Below are 19,095 nucleotides of genomic sequence, written 5' to 3' on the forward strand. Positions count from 1 at the left end.
TAATAATAATAATAATAATAATAATAATAATAATAATAATAATAATAATAATAATAATAATAATAATAATAATAATAATAATAAAGTTGGAAGGGACCTTGGAGGTCATCTAGTCCAACCCCCTGCTCAGGCAGGAAACCCTATACCATTTCGGACAAATGGCTGTCCAGTCTCTTCTTAAAAACTTCCGGTGTTGGAGCATTCACCGCTTCTGGAGGCAGGTTGTTCCACTGGCTAATTGTTCTAACTGTCAGGAAGTTTCTCCCTAGTTCTAGGTTGCTTCTCTCCTTGATTAGTTTCCATCCGTTGCTCCTTGTCCTGCCTTCAGGCGCTTTGGAGAATAGGCTGACTCCCTCTTCTTTGGGGCAGCCCTTGAGATATTGGAACCCTACTATCATGTCCCCCCTCGTCCTTCTCTTCATTAAACTAGACATACCCAATTCCAGCAACCGTTCCTTATATGCTTTAGCCTCCAGTCCCCTAATCATCTTTGTTGCTCTTGTGTTGTGACTGGAGAAACACAACTTTGGCGACAAAGGCCCCAGTCTGATAGATTTTTCTACTGGGCTGGGTGAAAGGTCTCCATTCCATGACATTTGACTCGCATAAATCCTCTTTTACGGCAACTGTTTACAAAAAAAAAAAAAAAAGATTGGTTATCGTATCATCTTACATCTGGACAAGGGCAGACTCCGAGCCAGGAAAGGCAGCAGAAACCCAAAAAATTGCAGTCTCCCAATGTGAAGTGAAACATGAGATCTTTTAAAGGCAGAAAAAAAATATATAGGCCACCAGGTGAACATCTGCTGGGAGGAGAGAAAAAGACATTTTAATAACCTTGATGGATCATTCACCCAACAGTTGTTTTATTAGCAGACATTCAATCGCTCTCTGGAGAAAAGCAGCATTAAATAGCCTTAGTAGCGCTGTATTAAATATCCGTCCTTGGGGAGGCGTAAGATTAAAGACTGCTCTGAGGGAAATGTAAAATTTTAAGCTGGCTTTTAAACAAGAAACAGTTCCAGAAAGCTGTTCGTTGAAAGCTTTTTTGTTGTTGTTAATTGCGAAGTCGTGTCCGACCCATCGCGACCCCATGGACAACGTTCCTCCAGGCCTTCCTGTCCTCTACCATCTTCTGGAGTCCATTTAAGCTCAGGCCTCCTGCTTCAGTGACTCCATCCAGCCACCTCATTCTCTGGCGTCCCCTTCTTCTCTTGCCCTCCATCTTTCCCAGCATCAGGCCCTTCTCCAGTGAGTCCTTCCTTCTCATTAGGTGGCCAAAGTACTTGAGTTTCCACTTCAGGATCTGCCCTTCTAAAGAGCAGTCAGGGTTGATCTCCTCTAGGACTGACCGGTTTGATCGCCTTGCAGTCCAGGGGACTCGCAGGAGTCTTCTCCAGCACCAGAGTTCAAAGGCCTCCATTCTTTGTCGCTCAGCCTTTCTTATGGTCCAACTTTCACAGCCATACGTTGCAACTGGGAAAACCATGGCCTCGACTATACATACTTGCAATTGCTTTTCTTTTTACAGTACTAGCTTCTTCTCTGGGACGGTATCGATAGTTCAAAATTGGCCCCAAAATTTCTGTTGCTAAGCGAGACCGTTGTTAAGTGAGTTTTGCCCCATTTTATGACCTGGCTTGCCACAGTTGTTAAGTGAGTCACTGAAATTGCTATGTTAGTAACACAGTTGTTAAGTGAATCTGGCTCCCCCATTGATTGTAAGAGGGTCACAAAAGGGGATTACATGATCCCGGGACACTGCAACTGTCATAAATATGAGCCGGTTGCCAAGCGTCTGAATTTTGATCCTGTGACCATGGAGATGTACAATGGCCGTAAGTATGAAAAATGGTCATAAGTCAGTTTTTTCAGTACCATTGTGTTGAAGGAAAAGTCTTCATCATGGTTCAGTCCAAGTGGGAATAAACAAACATGGAGACTGCTTTAGAAAGAAGGTTGCAGTTTATTGAAGAGGAGAGCCAGACAGAAAGATGGCTCTGGAAGGAAAGAAAGAGAGAGAGCACATGTAGGGAGTGGGTTTTTATACCCTCTGGAGCCTTTTGTTTGGAATTGTTCCTGTGGCATGAACTTTGACCTGAGTCTGAGTGTGCCCTTTGGCATCTGTGGGTTAATCCTATTATGTCCTGTCTTAAGAGTTTGGGTTGGGTATATAGATTTTAGGTGTCTTTGTCTTCTTAATCTTCTAGCTGGGGGCCTCCAACCTTCCTGAATGGATTATTTACATCTGCATTTCTACAGAGCTGGTTTCTGCTTGGGGGAGGGAGACTTGGGGCTATTAAGAAAACTGGGCATGCTTTTCTGCCTCTTTAATATTTCCTTCTCGGGGGGGGGGCTGACTTCCCACAATTGTAAACTTTGAAAGGTCACTAAACAAACCGTTGTAAGTCAAGGACTACATGAATTGTCCCCAGGCTTGGAGGTGAGATGGAAATGTGACATCTCTCCTTTCTTCTAAGATGGTCATCGAAGTTTAGTGGTGAGGGAAGAACTGTGAATTTAATTTTTAAACTGGTGTTTAGTTTTGCCTTTTATTGCATACTAGCTGTACCCGGCCACGCGTTGCTGTGGCTCAGTATCAATGCGCCATTGTGCATTCATCCCAAACAACCTGCTGCTTTCAGGCGCCTTGGAGAATAGCTTGACTCCCTCTTCTCTGGGGCAGCCCCTGTGCTTTTTAACCATGTTGCATTCAGGGCCATATCACAATTTTGCTTTAAAAGAAAACCAGGACAGAATTCTTACCTAATTCTTTAGATAAATCTTTCCTAACCTGTTCCCTAATCTGTTCAGATGCTTGGCAACTGGTTCGTATTTATGACGGCCGCTGTGTCCCTGTTTCATGTGATCCCCTTATGCGACCTTCTGACAAACAAGGTCCACGGGGAAGCCAGATTCACTTAACGACCGTGTTACTAACTTAAGAACTGCAGTGATTCACTTAAGAACTGTGGCAGGAAAAGTGGCAGCGTGGGGCAAAACTCACTCAACCAATGTCTCACTTAGCAACATAAACGTTAGGCTCAATTGTGGTCATAAGTCAAGGACTACCTGTATTAATCCAGTCCTCCACTTACAATCGAAAATGGGACTGGAGCTTCCTTCGCTGAGCAAAGCAGCCATTAAGAGAGTTGTGCCAAATTTTATGAGCTTTTCTTCCTGTGGTCATTAAGAGAATCACCAGGGTTGTTAAGTGCCTCCCCCAGTCATAACTTTCCCCATTGACTTGTTGGAAGCCAGCTGGGAAGGTCTCAAACGGCGATCACATGACCCCGGGATGCTGCAACCGTCGTAAGTACATGCCAGTTTCCAAGCGTCCAGAATTTTGATCACATGAATACAGAGCTGCTGCAACAGTTATACTTGCAAGGATCAATTATAAGTACGAGGACCAGATTTTCTTTCAGCTCTGGTGTAACTTTGAGCAGTTGCTAAACAAATGGTCATAAATTGAGGACTACCTTTATAAATGGCCTCTGATTTTGGAGGCATCTTTCTATGCCTCCAAGCAAAGCAGTGCAGCATTTGCAACGAACCTTGGTTGGCAACGAACATGAAAATGCAGACGAGTATAGTAATAACCAATCCAACTGTATTCATACAGGTAGTCCTCGACTTACGACAGTTCATTTAGTGACTGTTCAAAGTTACAACGGCACGGAAAAAGCGACTTGTGACCCTTTTTCACAGTTACGACCCTTGAAGCATCCCCATAGTCGTGTGATCCAAATTCAGACACTTGGCCACTGACTCTTATTTACGACGGTTGCAGTGTCCCAGGGGTCACGTGGATTCATTTAACACCCTTGTGACTAGCTTAACAACTGTCAGTGATCCACTTAACAACTGTGGCATGAAAGGCTGTCAAACGGGGCAAAATTCACTTGACATATGTCTCGCTTAGCAACAACAGTTGTGGTCGTAAGCTGAGGACCTACCTGTAATCGCTGATCAAATTGCAAGGGAACATTTTATTTATTTATTTATTTATTTATTTATTTATTTATTATTTGAATTTATACCCCGCCCTTCTCCTTGCGGACTCAGGGCGGCTGACAGCCTGATAAAAACAACTACAAAAATACCCCAAAAACTATCATTAAAACAAAGTTAAGATGAAATATTAAATTTGGCCTTACTAATTTTTAAAATTGCTTTTAAAACCCCACTAAAAATTTCCCCTTAGGCCAGTCCCGCTTGTTGGAAGAGCCATGTCTTAAGGGCGCGGCGGAAGGAGGGGAGATCCGGGATCACCCGGATCTCTGGGGGTAGTTCGTTCCAGAGGGTGGGGGCTCCCACCGAGAAGGCCCTCCCCCTGGGGGTCGCCAGCCGGCACTGTCTGGCTGACGGCACCCTGAGGAGACCCACTCTGTGGGAGCGTACCGGCCGATGGGGGGTAATCTGCGGCAGAAGGCGGTCTCGGAGATATCCAGGTCCGATGCCATGGAGCGCTTTAAAGATGATGATCAACACCTTGAAGCGCACCCGGAAGGCCACCGGCAACCAGTGCAGCTCACGCAGCAACGGTGTTACATGGGAGCGACGAGTCCCTCCCAACACCGCCCGCGCGGCCGCATTCTGGACCAGTTGGAGCCTCCGGATTGTCCCTTTTTTATGCAAGCGTGCCCTTTGAGGGCAATGCCCCCAGCGCCTTTAAACTCTCCCGGTTGTGCCTGGCTCACCATCCTTCCGGATCCAAAATTTTACCACCGGGCGACAAGGAAAAGGGGCGGGGAGGTCACCTGTCCCGCAGACCTGTTGAAAACAGTTTTCATTGGAAACAGCCAAAAAAGCACTGGAAATCACCGCCAGAGAAGGAGTGGCTTGGCCAAATTAAGAGGGGAAAAAAACTGCTTTATTTCTAAGCCATAAATAGAAGGGAGAGGGGGAAAAAAAAAAAGAGGGAGCGAGGGAATGGAGGCGAGGCGAAGGGACGGCTGCACTTTCCAATAATTAAAACCAGGAGATCTGCAGAGACCGGGGTCGCGTGGAAGATGCTGGTTGAAGGGTTCCTGCTTTTCGCCCTCTTTTTCTTGGCTTGGCAATTTCTACAGATGCAATGGGCACGCCGTCAACTTCCCCCTGGCCCGGCTCCTCTTCCCATCCTCGGCAATTTATGGCTGCTGGACTTTACTCTGAAACGAGAGCCGTTGATGAAGGTAATTTTTGTGTTTCCCCCCCCCCCCAAAAAAAAAATTATTTATTTTTGCAGGAGAGGAGAGGGGAGGGAGAAAAAGAAAGAGGTTATGTTAGCAAGGATCGATCCCTCTCACACAAACGCACATCCCTACAGTTATACGTTAAAGGTGATTGCAACAGGATCAAGTAACCCTCTGCTGGGCTTCAATTTTATTTTACTTTTTCCTGCTCCGTTTTGAAAAATCAACCCCGTTTTTAAAACACGAGGCGAGCCTCGATTCTTTAGATAGAACAAACAGCAGAGTTTGCGGACTTTGGAAAAAAGCAAACACAGGAATGCCTGCCAAGTAGCGTGCCAATTCAAATGGATAAAACCCTATTTGACCGTCAGCAATAGGTGCCTTCTTGTGGACTCTACAAACACAAGCAGGAACTAAATCTCCACGCAACCCTTGGAGATGAGGTCAGTCTACCCAGGTAAGTTCAGGGGATTCGGTCAGAGGTTAAATGGCTTTCCCTAATCTCAGGTCCACTGAATGGCCAATACACCAAAATGCTTGGATTCGCACAACATCCCGATGTAATATGTTGTGTGAAATGTAGCATTGAACTGACTAGGCCAGGGGAAGGCAACCTTGGCTCTTTTATGACTCATGGACTTCAACTCCCAGAATTCCTGAGTCAGCCATGCTGAGGGGAAAGGGAGAGATTTCCAAGCTGAGCCATGCTGGCTCAGGGATTCTGGGAGTTGAAGTCCACGAGTCATTAAGAGGCCATAGTTCCCCCATGCTGGGTCAAGAATTCTGGGAGTTGAAGTCCCCAAGTCATGACGGGGCCATAGTTCCCCCATATTGGCTGAGGAATTCTGGGAATTGAAGTCCACGAGTCATGAAGGGGCCATAGTTCCCCCATACTGGGTCAAGAATTCTGGGAGTTGAAGTCCGCAAGTCATGAAGGGGCCATAGTTCCCCCATGCTGGCTCAGGAATTCTGGGAGTTGAAGTCCACGAGTCATAAAAGAGCCAAGGTTGCCTACCCCTGGACTAGGGGGTAGGTGTTGTGTGAACGCTGTCTCTTTGTGGCCATCCACAAAAGGATACGCCAAGAGCTTTTTGCGAGGCTCTAGCAACTGCCTTATTTTATTTCTGGGTTTATTTTTGCGCTGTAATATGTTCTTATTTGTTTTTCATGTTGTGAGCTGCCGAGAGTCCTATACGTGAAATGAATGGCCATATAAAACAAATAGATAAATATAATAGGGGAGAAAATATGTTTCAAGTTTAAATAAACTAGAATATTCCCGGAAATAGATATTTAGGATGGTTGCAGCGTCCCGGGTTCACGTGATCCCCTTTTGCGACTTTCTGATAAGCAAAATCCATGGGGGGGGGGGAGAGATTCACGTAACCATAGTGTTACTAACAACTGCAGTGATTCATTTAACAACTGTGGAAGCAAAGTCGCAAAGTGGAATAAAGCTCACTTAACAACGGTCTCGCTTAGCAATAGAAATTTTCTGCTCCATTGTGGTCGTATCTGGAGGACTTCCTGTATGGCCAGTTGTGTGGGGGGGTGCACGTGTGTTTAGTGCAGGCACAGACCTGAAACACACATACTGTACCGTGCTGTCTTTCTGGCAAGTTGTTCTGAGAAGCCCTGAGAACGATGTTATGCCAGTAAAAACCAGGCAGTGTAGCAAGTTAGCAAAACTGGGTCTAAGAGAAATGTCACAATCTCCGGAGATCGAAATAGAACTGAGAAATATGGAAGGAAGGAGGCAGAACCAGAAGGCAAGCTGGCAAATGCTACATTTCCCAACAGTGATGTGGAAGCTTCAGTTCCCAGCAAATAAAGAAGGGAGGGACGGAGGGAGGGAGGGAGGGAGGGAGGGAGGAAGGAAGGAAGGAAGGAAGGAAGGAAGGAAGGAAGGAAGGAAGGAAGGAAGGAAGGAAATTGTGTGTGGATGGATGGATGGATGGATGGGTGGATGGATGGATGGATGGGAGGAGGCAAGGAAAGAAAGAAGATGGATGGAAGAATGAAGAAAGGAGGGAGGGAGGGAGGGAGGGAGGGAGGGAGGAAGGAAGGAAGGAAGGAGAGTGGATGGATGGGTGGATGGATGGATGGATGGATGGGAGGAAGCAAGGAAAGAAAGATGGAAGGAAGGAAGGAAGGAAGGAAGGAAGGAAGGAAGGAAGGAAGGAAGGAAGGAAGGAAGGAAGGAAGGAAGGAAGGAAGACCACGGGCAATGACATCCTAAGAGATCATCTTTAGTGCTCCTAAAATATCGCCACTTCCTGCATTTGAATATCAGAGCTGTTACACAGTGTTCTGGAAAGAAAGAAAGAAAGAAAGAAAGAAAGAAAGAAAGAAAGAAAGAAAGAAAGAAAGAAAGAAAGAAAGAAAGAAAGAAAGAAAGAAAGAAAGAAAGGGGGGGGGACAGGACAGGACAATAGAGTTGGAAGGGACTTTGGAGGTCTTCTTGTCCAACTAAAGTCCACCCATCTTAAAACTTGCCAAATTTGAAAAAAAACCAACCACTTCTAATTCAATGGGAGTTGGAAGGGACCTTGGAGGTAGTCTAGTGCAATCTCCTGCTCAAGTAGGAAGCCCTAGAACATCTCAGTCAAATGGCTATCCAATCTCTTCTTAAAAATCTCCAGTGTTGGAGATTTGGAGGCAAGCCGTTCCACCGGTTCATTTGTTCTCACAGTCAGGAAATTCCTCCTCAGTTCTAGGTTAGATCTCTCTTTGATTAGTTTCCGTCCGTTGCTTCTTGTCCGGCCTTCAGGCGCTTTGGAAATAAATAAATAAATAATCCTCTCTCCCTCCCTCCCTCCCTCTCTCAAACCATTACACCGTTTTTCTCCTTGACTCTTTCGTTCCCTCCTTCAGTTAACAAGCATCTATGGAAACATCTACACCATTTGGATGGGGACAGCTCCAATGGTTGTGCTGAATGGCTGCAAGGCCGTGAAAGAAGGACTCGTCACTTACTCAGAGGAGACCTCTGGAAGGCCGCTGCTGCCTCTGTTTAAGGATCTGATGGGCAACAAAGGTCAGCTCTGAACATTTTCCCATAGAAATTGTACCAACCCAGATTTGGGGGCACGTCTGTAATGCCTTGAACCACAATTATTTTTATCGTACGTTGGTGCTTGGCTGTCTTTCCGCTAAGATGGCACCTATAAGGGTCCCAGAAAAACAGCAACCCCTTTGTTGAAATGTCGGGCTGAGAGTAAGTCCTCAACTTACAACAGTGTTACAACTGGGTTCAAAGTTACAACAGCACTGACAAAAGTGACTTATAACCCTTTCCCACACTCATAACTGTTGCAGCATCCCCGTGGTCACGTGCTCAAAATTCAGACACTTGGCAACGGGTTCGTATTTACGACGGTTGCCGTGTCCTGGGGTCACGTGATCTCCTTTTGCGACCGTATGACGAGCAAAGTCAATGGGGGAAGCCAGATTCACTTAACAAGCATGTCACTAACTTCACAACTGCAGTGATTCACTCTAACCACTGTAGCAAGGAAGGTCATAAAATGGGTCAAAATTCACTGAATGTATGTCTCACTTAGCAACGGAAACTTGGCTTTCAATTGTGGTCATAAGCCAAGGACTACCTATAATGGATCTATCTATCTGAGCTATCTCAGAGTTAGGCCCACCACATCATATGCTTATTGAATTAACCTACTTTCTGGGTTTACCCTAAACATTGAAGAATCGGCGAATGAGGTGTAGGGTTCCTGCCTGAGCAGGGGGTTGGACTAGATGACCTCCAAGGTCCCTTCCAACTTTATTATTATTATTATTATTATTATTATTATTATTATTATTATTATTATTATTATTATTATTATTATTATTATTATTATTAAGCTAAAGACATCAAATTAATTTTTAAAAAATGATTTCTTTTCTCCTTAGAAAGCAAGCCTAATAATAATAATAATAAAGTTGGAAGGGACCTTGGAGGTCATCTAGTCCAACCCCCTGCTCAGACAGGAAACCCTATACCATTTTAGACAAATGGCTGTCCAGTCTCTTCTTAAAAACTTCCAGTGTTGGAGCATTCACCGCTTCTGGAGGCAGGTTGTTCCACTGGTTAATTGTTCTAACTGTCAGGAAGTTTCTCCTTAATTCTAGGTTGCTTCTCTCCTTGCTTAGTTTCCATCCGTTGCTTCTTGTCCTGATAGCAGTCTTCCAATATCTCAGGGGCTGCCCCAAAGAAGAGGGAGTCAAGCTATTTTCCAAAATGCCTGAAGGCAGGACAAGAAGCAACGGGTGGAAACTAACCAAGGAGAGGAGCAACCTAGAACTAAGGAGAAACTTCCTGACAGTTAGAACAATTAACCAGTGGAACAACCTGTCTCCAGAAGCGGTGAATGCTCCAACACTGGAAGTTTTTAAGAAGAGACTGGACAGCCATTTGTCCGAAATGGTATAGGGTTTCCTGCCAGAGCAGGGGGTTGGACTAGATGACCTCCAAGGTCCCTTCCAACTTTATCATCATCATCATCATCATCATCATCATCATCATCATCATCATCATTATTATTATTATTCTATATAGTATTGTTCAGACATTAAATGTCAACAACATGCAGTATAAGGACTATAACAGCCATGAAGTAGGACAGACAGGCAGAAGACTACAGAGCACATCCATGAACACCAACTAGCTGTGAGAAGACAAGATGAAAACACCTTAAGGGAACGACACATTGATAGACTTAAACCACAGATTCAGTTGGGAAGCTGCGAGCATCTTAGACCAAGCCAAATCCAAAACTGCTAGATGTCTATGGGGATTCTCAGTCATCCAGATCATGGTTGTCCCAAAGGTGATTTTTTTTTTTAGGAGGCAAGTGGATTTTTTTTTTTTGTTTTTCTTTGAAGACATTTCACTTCTCATCCAAAAAGCTTCTTCAGCTCTGAATTCTCTAGCAAAATTGCTAGAGGATTCCCGGAAGTCTGCCACACAGACAAATCAGCCATCAACAGACACATGGAGATAAACAACATCTACATATCATTTAAAAGAGACGATCAAAAACCTAAAAAAAAGCCCACAGCAATTTATTCAATAGATCAGTGTTTCTCCACTTTGGAGACTTTAATTGCGTGGATTTCAACTTCAACTTTAAAAAAAAAAGATGCTGAGACTCTAGAAAGAGTGTAGAGAAGAGCAACAAAGATGATTAGGGGACTGGAGGCTAAAGCATATAAGGAATGGTTGCTGGAATTGGGTATGTCTAGTTTAACGAAGAGAAGGACGAGGGGGGACATGATAGCAGTCTTCCAGTATCTCAGGGGCTGCCCCAAAGAAGAGGGAGTCAAGCTATTCTCCAAAGCACCTGAAGGCAGGACAAGGAGCAACAGATGGAAACTAATCAAGGAGAGAAGCAACCTAGAACTAAGGAGAAACTTCCTGACAGTTAGAACAATTAACCAGTGGAACAACCTGCCTCCAGAAGCGGTTAATGCTCCAACACTGGAAGTTTTTAAGAAGAGTCTGGACAGGCCGAAATGGTATAGGGCTTCCTGCCTGAGCAGGTTGGACTAGATAATCTCCAAGGTCCCTTCCAACTTTATTATTATTATTATTGTTATTATTATTGTTATTATTATTATTATTATTATTATTATTGTTGTTGTTGTTGTTGTTGTTTGTTTGTTTGTTTGTTTGTTATTATTCCAGAATTCCCCAGTTATCGTGTTTAGGATGAGTCGAAACCCACTCATCTTAAAGTTGTCAAGGTAGAGAAACACTGCAACGGAGCACGGTTACGACAATTATAGTTAGTCACAGTTGAAACCAAACTGAGATAAAATAACCCAGCTGTTGTCAATGGAATCCTCCGTCATCCAGGTCATGGATGTCCCAAAGGTGCTTTTTCAAGAGGCGACTGGACTTTCTCGTTTTTCCCTTGAAGAGGTTTCGCTTCTCATCCAAGAAGCTTCTTCAGTTCTGAAGAAGAAAAGCCAGTTGCCTCTTGAAAAAGCACCTTTGGGGATCCAGCTGTTGTACCATGGTATCATGCTCAAAGATAAGGTGTCCCAACTTTGTCCCGCAGGTGTTTTTATGACCACCGGCCCCGTCTGGAAGCAGCAGAAGCGCTTTGTCATGTTGACACTGCGAAACCTGGGTATGGGAAAGAAGATCCTGGAGAACCGGATCCAGGAGGAGGCGCGGAATCTTCTGAAGGTGTTTACAAGCAAGAAAGGTGATCTCTTTTTTCTCTCTCCCTGCACAATAAATCAGCAATGAGCAACCTTGTAATGGTCCAGTGCAGGGATAGGCAACCTTGGCCCTTTCATGACTCGTGGACTTCAACTCCCAGAATTCCTGAGCCAGCATAGCTCAGCTTGGAAACCTCTCCCTTTCCCCTCAGCATGGCTGGCTCAGGAATTCTGGGAGTTGAAGTCCATGAGTCATAAAGGAGCCAAGGCTGCCTACCCCTGGTCCAGTGTAATGTTGGGATTTTTTTTTCTCCGTCGCTCTTCTTTTCAACTTTGTTATTCTAATTTACGCCCGGTCGAGTGGCAGCAGGTAGCCATAGCTTGTGGCATCTAAGTATATTTGAGCTTGGTTAATATTTGGAAAGGAGACCACCAGGATACCTCTGGCTCTCTCAAGTAGAGACTGGGACATTAGAAAAGCATTCAAGAGGAAGAAAATGCAATATACGTGTTGTTTTCCCCAAAATGCTTGGAGATTAGATAGATGAGAGATGATGAGAGAAAGAGAGAGATGATAGAGATAGATAGATAGATAGATAGATAGATAGATAGATAGATAGATAGATAGATAGATAGATAGATAGATAGATAGATAGATAGATAGATAGATAGATAAGTAGGTAGGTAGGTAGGTAGGTAGGTAGGTCAGTAGGTCGGTCGGTAGGTCGGTAGGTCGGTCGGTAGGTCGGTAGGTAGGTCAGTAGGTAGGTAGATAGATAAGAGAGACAGAGAAATGATAGATAATATATAGAGAGAAAGATAAGAGAGATGAGAGAGAGAGGCAGACAGAGAGAAGAGACACAGAGAGATGATAGATAAATGATAGAAAGAGAGAGAATGAGATAAGGGGTGGATGGGTGGATAGATGGATGGATGAAAGGTAGACAGAGATAAATAGATGAGATGAGAAAGAGAGACAGAGACAGAGAGAAGAGAGACACAGAGAGATGATAGATAGATGATAGATAGATTAGACAGATAGACAGACAGACAGACAGACAGATAGATAGATAATAAGAGAGAGAATGAGATAAGGGGTGGATGGATGGATGGATGGATGGATGATAGATAGACAGATAAATAGATGAGAGAGAGAGAGAGAGACAGAGACAGAGAAGAGAGAGATGATAGATAGATAGATAGATAGATAGATAGATAGATAGATAGATAGATAGATAGATAGATAGATAGATGATAGATAGATGATAGATGATAGATAGATAGATAGATAGATAGATAGATAGATAGATAGATAGATAGATAGATAGATAGATAGATAGATAGATAGATAGATAGATAATAAAGAGAGAATGAGATAAGGGGTGGATGGATGGATAGATAGATGGATGGATGATAGGTAGACAGTGATAAATAGATGAGAGAGAGGGAGGGAGGGAGGGAGAGAGAGAGAGAGAGAGAGAGAGAGAGAGAGAGAGAGAGAGAGAGAGAGAGAGAGAGAGAGAGAGAGAGAGAGAGAGAGAGAGAGAGAGAGAGAGAGAGAGAGAGAGAGAGAGAGAGAGAGAGAGAGAGAGAGACTGTATGCATGAGTTGACGTATGTATGAATCCAGCCTAGGATGCTATATAGCAGGGATCCCCAACCCCCAGGCTGCAAACTGGTCTGCAGCCTGTCAGGAACCAGGCCACGCAAGTAAGCGAAGCTTCATTGGCGCATGCACAAGATCTAAGTAGTGCACAAAACCATCATTCCCCCCCCCCCAGTCCATGGAAAAATTGTCTTCCACAAAACCGGTCCCTGTTGCCAAAAAGATTGGGGACCACTGCTACCAAGGTTCCACCTCTGGGTCTTTACTCTCTCTGATTAAGCCTCCGGTGTGAACACAGCTCTATTTTCTCCCTTCGCAGGATCACCCTTTGACCCCCGGACCGCTCTAGGCCATGCTGTCGCAAACGTCATATGCACTTTTGTGTTCGGTCAACGCTTTCCCGAAGAGGATGCCCATTTCAACAAATTGTTAAAAACTATCCACATGATTGTCTACGTTCCTGGTAGCGTCTGGGGCAGGGTAAGTGCTCTGTTTTTCTCTTTATTACTATGTGGATGTCTCTCAGTTGGAGTTGGCCCACTTCAGGGCTGGCAAGTCCTGGGTCTGTGGGACTTGTGACCCCAGATGGTTCTGTACCACCGTCCATGCTCCTCGCATTTCCTGATGGTCTGTATAAAAAAATAGTGGTGGTTTAAAAAAAAAAAAAAGTCCAAATAGTTGGTCTGCTCTCCTGGTCATTCTATAGCAGTGGTGGCGAACCTATGGCACGGGTGCCAGAGGCGGCACTCAGAGCCCTCTCTGTAGGCACGCGCGCCGTCGCCCCAGTCCTAGGCCTTCCGCTGGGTTTTATAAAACCTTTTCGCTTTAGGCCTCCGCCGCTGTGTGCAAAAAAAAAAAAAGGTTCAATCAATCAGTCCATTTCAACTTCTCGCGGGGGAAAAAAAAAGATCTTGCAAAGTTGGAATTGATTGATTGAACTTTTTAGTCCCACCCAGTCTGCCATTACCACCGCAGCCACGGCCACCCAATTGGCCATGCCCATCCAATGGGACACACAACCGTGCATCTCATGGCCCCCACAGCCAGGCCACTCCCCATTCGGCGACCTTCCCCCCCCCACGCCCGTTCAATGACCCGGCTGCCCTCCCACCTCCTCTTCCCTTTCACTCCCCTCCCAAGCCGGACTGCCATGGGCAGGAGAGGCTCGGTCCCCTTTCCTGGTCCTCCACCACCATTTTGGAGCCAGGAGTGACAATGAAAGGCTAGGCCACGGGCAGGCAGCCTTGGCTCTTTTATGACTCGTAGACTTCAACTCCCAGAATTCCTGAGCCAGCCATGCTGAGGAGAAAGGGAGAGGTTTTCTGCCTGAGCAGGTTGGACTAGATGATCTCCAAGGTCCCTTCCAACTTTATTATTATTATTCTTTCTTTCTTTCTTTCTTTCTTTCTTTCTTTCTTTCTTTCTTTCTTTCTTTCTTTCTTATTATTCCAGAATAATAAGGATTATTAATAATAATAATAATTTAGGCCTCCGCCACTGTGTGCAAAAAAAAAAAAGGTTCAATCAATCAGTCAATTTCAACTTCTCGCGGGGGAAAAAAAAGATCTTGCAAAGTTGGAATTGATTGATTGAACTTTTTAGTCCCACCCAGTCTGCCGTTACCACCGCCACCACGCCCACCCAACTGGCCACGCCCACCCAACGGGCCACGCCCACCCGGCACCCGACGATGCATAAGTGGGTTTTGGGTTGCAGTTTGGGCACTCGGTCTCTAAAAGGTTCGCCATCACTGTTCTATAGAATGTTTGATCACCTGTTTACCTCACTTAGTCTCTCTATAGAAGGGTAAAACGAAAGGCTTCGAAATGACTTTAAGTAACATCTCATTCAGGGTAAACCTCAACATCTTTAAGTTGTGCGGACTTCAACGCCCAGAATCCCTCAGCCAGGCCTCCAACCTTGGCAACGTTACGACTTGTGGACTTCAACTCCCAGCTTGGCACGGCTGGCTAAGGAATTCTGGGAATTGAAGTCCACAAAGGGTAAAGTTGCCACGGTTGGGGTCCCCTGCTTTCAAATGAAAGAATTCCCCCACCTGTGAAGGAGCATTGCAGGATGTGGAGATCACCCAATAGCCTGCCGATCAATTCTCACCTCGTGTCCTTCTGCATTGTCTCCATTTTGCCGCCTTGCTACAGGTCTACGACTCTTTCCCCACAATCATGCGGAAATTTCAGAGGCCTTACCAGCAGTTGTTTGAACACAATGAATTCATGCACAATTTCATCAAGGACAAGATCCAGAGTCACAAGGAGAGATGGAAAGAAGGCGACGAACCACAGGATCTGATTGACTTCTATCTGGATTTCATCGCCAAGGCAAGGAGAAGGCTTTTGCATAGCTTTTCGCCCAGCTCAACCTTCCCATGACTAGTCATCTTGGCTAGGAACAGGATAGCCAGGGCATGTAGTGAGGGACACAGGTCAAGACGTTAAGATGGTGTTTGTAATCACAGAGTTGTGGCCACCATCTTTACTGTGGAATCCTTGGTGCTCTCTGAACTTGGTTGTTTTCTTGCAGATGTTTCATTACCAACCAGGTAACATCAGCGTTCCTAACTGGGTTAATGAAACGTCTGCAAGAAAACAACCAAGCTCAGAGAGCACCAAGGACTCTACAGTAGTCCTCATCCTCCTCTTCCTCTTCTGCCTCCTCCTCCTCCTCTTCCTCCCCCTCCCCCTCCTCCTCCTCCTCTCTACAAACCTCACTCCTTACTAGCACTGATTATGTTTTACCTAGCTGGGTAATGAAACGTCTGCAAGAAAACAACCAAGCTCAGAGAGCACAAAGGACTCTACAGTAGTCCTCCTCCTCCTCCTCCTCCTCCTCCTCCTCTTCCTCCTCCTCCTCCTCCTCCTCTCTACAAACCTCACTCCTTACTGGCACTGATGATGTTACCTAGCTGGGTAATGAAACGTCTGCAAGAAAACAACCAAGCTCAGAGAGCACCAGGGATTCCACTGTTGAACCATGAGCTACAAAGATTCTCTTCTATTGCTACCATCTTGACTTTTGCACGCGCGCGCACACACACACACACACACACCTCCATTCTCCATACACCTTGTAAGTAGCCAATATCCAAATGATGACTCCCTGTTCTGTGTAGGACCAGCCTCTCATACGTAACACCAGCCTCTTTCTTGACTTCATAAGTTAATGGGTGCAATGGTATAATGCAGGGGTAGGCAACCTGGGCTCTTTTATGACTCGTGGACTTCAACTCCCAGAATTCCTCAGCCAGCCATGCTGAGGGGAAAGGGAGAGGTTTCCAAGCTGAGCCGTGCTGGCTCAGGAATTCTGGGAGTTGAAGTCCACGAGTCCTAAAAGAGCCAAGGTTGCCTACCCCTGGTATAATGGATAGATCTTGGGAGACTGATGAAGAGGGACTGCCTAGGGAACTGTCAGATAAGAGGGCGCGTAGCCCTCAGCTGCACAGTCAATGGATCAAGAGGCTTAGAAGGGCTATAAAGATGACGGTGGGAAAACAGTACCGGTACTTTCAGAGTTGCAAAAACCTGTTAATGTAACCTGACAACGAAGCAGAATTAGTTCACAAGTAGTCCTTGTCTTACAGCAGTTCCTTTAGTGACTGTTCGAAATTACAACGAAAAAGTGCTTTGTGACCCTTTTTCACACTGACAACCCTTGCAGCATCCCCCGCGCTCACGTGATCCAAATTCAGACACTTGGCAACCGACTCATTTTTGTAACGGTTGCGGCATCCCGGGGATGTCACGTGAATCCCTTTGGCGCCCTTCTGACGAGCCAAGTCAAATGGGGAAGCCAGATTGACTTAACAACCGTGTTACTAACTGTAGCAAGAAAGGTGGTAAAACGGGGAAATTGTCTCCAACTTTGGGCTCAAATGTTGTCGTACGTCGAGGACTAACCTGCCTCAGGGCAATGTCTGGTCTACCTGGGGAGGCTGAGAGTGAGAAAGAGAGGGAACTCAGAACAGAGATTTCTTCTGATTCGACGGGAAAACTTTTATCCTTCCGACAGGCGGATCTAACGAAAAAGCTCCCGCTTTACATCTCTTTTCTCCTATATTCCATCTCCAGAGCAAAGACGACTCGACTTCCATTTCAAGGGAGGACAACATGGTCCAAACTATTGCTGACCTGTTGATTGCAGGAGCAGAAACCAGCACCACCACTTTGTACTGGGGTCTACTTTATTTGCTGAAATGTCCTGATGTGCAAGGTAGGTGACTGGAGCTGCCAGGGCTTTGGAAATGCGGTTGTCTGTTCACTGGGTGAAAATGATCCACAGATCGTCCTCAACCTACAACAATTCATTTACGGGCCATTCAAAGTGACAACGGCACTGAAAAATAGTAACTTATGACCGTTTTTCAGAGATAACAACAACAACAACAACAACAACAACAACAACAACAACAACAATAATAATAATAATAATAATAATAATAATAATAATAATAATAATAATACCACTTGAACACCATTGGCATTGACAAATTCGCCATTAGTCAATTGCAAAAGGCGGCCTTACTAGGAACTTCTTCCATCCTGCGACGAGATCTGTAATACCATCAAACATCCACATCTGCCTATCCCAGGTCCTTGGGAAGGACTCGATAGGTAGACAAAATGCCAAATCCAGTCTGAACATCTGGCTGACTATGCGATGATCAATAATAATAAAAAGTTGGAAGGTACATTAGAGGTCATCTAGTCCAACTCCCTGTCCAGGCAGGAAACCCTATACCATTTCAGACAAATGGTTGTCCAGTCTCTTCTTAAAAACTTCCAGTGTTGGAGCATTCACCGCTTCTGGAGGCAGGTTGTTCCACTGGTTAATTGTTAATTGTTAATTGTTCTCACTGTCAGGAAGTTTCTCCTAGGTTGCTTCTCTCGTTGATTAGTTTCCATCCGTTGCTTCTTGTCCTGCCTTCAGGCCTTTGGAGAATAGTTTGACTCCCTCTTCTTTGGGGCAACCCCTGAGATATTGGAACTCTGCTATCATGTCCCCCCTTGTCTTTCTCTTCGTTAAACTAGACATACCCAATTCCAGCAACCGTTCCTTATACGTTTTAGCCTCCAATTCCCTGATCATCTTTGTTGCTCTTCTCTGTACTCTTTCTAGAGTCTCAACCTCTTTTTTACATTGTGGTGACCAAAACTGGATGCCGCATTCCAAGTGTGGCCTTACCAAGGCCTTGTAAAGTGGTATTAACCCTTCACGTGATCTTGATTCTATCCCTCTGTTAATGCAGCCTAGCACTGTGTTGGCTTTTTTTGGCAGCTGCAGCACACGGCTGGCTCCTATTTAAGTGATTGTCCACTAGGACTCTGAGATCCGACTTAAAACCTTTGTAGCCCCCCCCCCATGATCATGATGCAAAAGGGGATCATGTGACTCCGGGACACTGCAACTGTCATAAATACGAGACAGTTAACAGTAAGAACAATTAACCAATGGAAGGACTTCCCTCCAGAAGTTGTGGCTGCTCCAACACTGGAGGTTTTTAAGAAGAGACTGGACAGCCATTTGACACCCCCCCCCTCCCAGGGATACCGCAACCATAATAAATATGAGCCAGATGCCAAGCATCTGGATTTTAATCATGCGATGCTGCAACGGTCGTAAGTGTGAAAAATGGTGCTAAGTCACTTTGTTTCCAGTGCCATTGGAACTTTGAACGGTCACTGAATGAGCTGTTGTAAGTTGAGGACTACCTGTACTTTCAAGCGAAAATCTTGCCTCGATACGTGTTGTTTTTCTTGGGCACTCAACCTAGCACTTGTCAGTGTTGGCTACTTCGTGGCAAAGGCCAGATTAAGATAATTCCTGTGATGTATTTATCTATAGAAAAAGTCCACCATGAAATAGATACCGTTCTGGGACCTTCTCAAACGATCACGTACGAGGATCGGAACAGATTACCCTACACGAATGCCGTGCTACATGAAATTGTTCGCTACAGCAACGTTACGATCACTGGACCCTTGCGGGAATGCCTGAAGGACTTTGATATGTTGGGATTCCCAATTAGAAAGGTAAAAGTCTCTCTTCTCTCCCTCCCTCCCTTCTCCTCCCTCTCTCTCTTCCTCCCTCCATCCCTCTCTTCCTCTTTCTCCCTCTCTTCCTC

The 19,095-nt window shown here is 45.1% G+C and overlaps 1 protein-coding gene across 1 annotated transcript in view; it reads left to right on the top strand.

The window, feature by feature from the left end:
• Positions 1-5,015: 5,015 nt before the first annotated feature.
• LOC107302582 (cytochrome P450 2J2-like) overlaps positions 5,016-19,095 on the top strand; it is a 19,272-nt gene continuing 5,192 nt past the window's right edge. The window contains exons 1-7 of the mRNA XM_015831700.2: positions 5,016-5,180; positions 8,055-8,217; positions 11,246-11,395; positions 13,276-13,436; positions 15,116-15,295; positions 17,042-17,183; positions 18,816-19,003. Coding sequence (XP_015687186.2) covers positions 5,016-5,180; positions 8,055-8,217; positions 11,246-11,395; positions 13,276-13,436; positions 15,116-15,295; positions 17,042-17,183; positions 18,816-19,003 — 1,149 coding nt within the window. The remainder of the gene's footprint in view (positions 5,181-8,054; positions 8,218-11,245; positions 11,396-13,275; positions 13,437-15,115; positions 15,296-17,041; positions 17,184-18,815; positions 19,004-19,095) is intronic.

The sequence above is a fragment of the Protobothrops mucrosquamatus genome, unplaced genomic scaffold (genome assembly GCF_001527695.2).
Source record: "Protobothrops mucrosquamatus isolate PMUCROS unplaced genomic scaffold, P.Mucros_1.0 scaffold_276, whole genome shotgun sequence".
Taxonomy (NCBI): Eukaryota; Metazoa; Chordata; class Lepidosauria; order Squamata; family Viperidae; genus Protobothrops; species Protobothrops mucrosquamatus.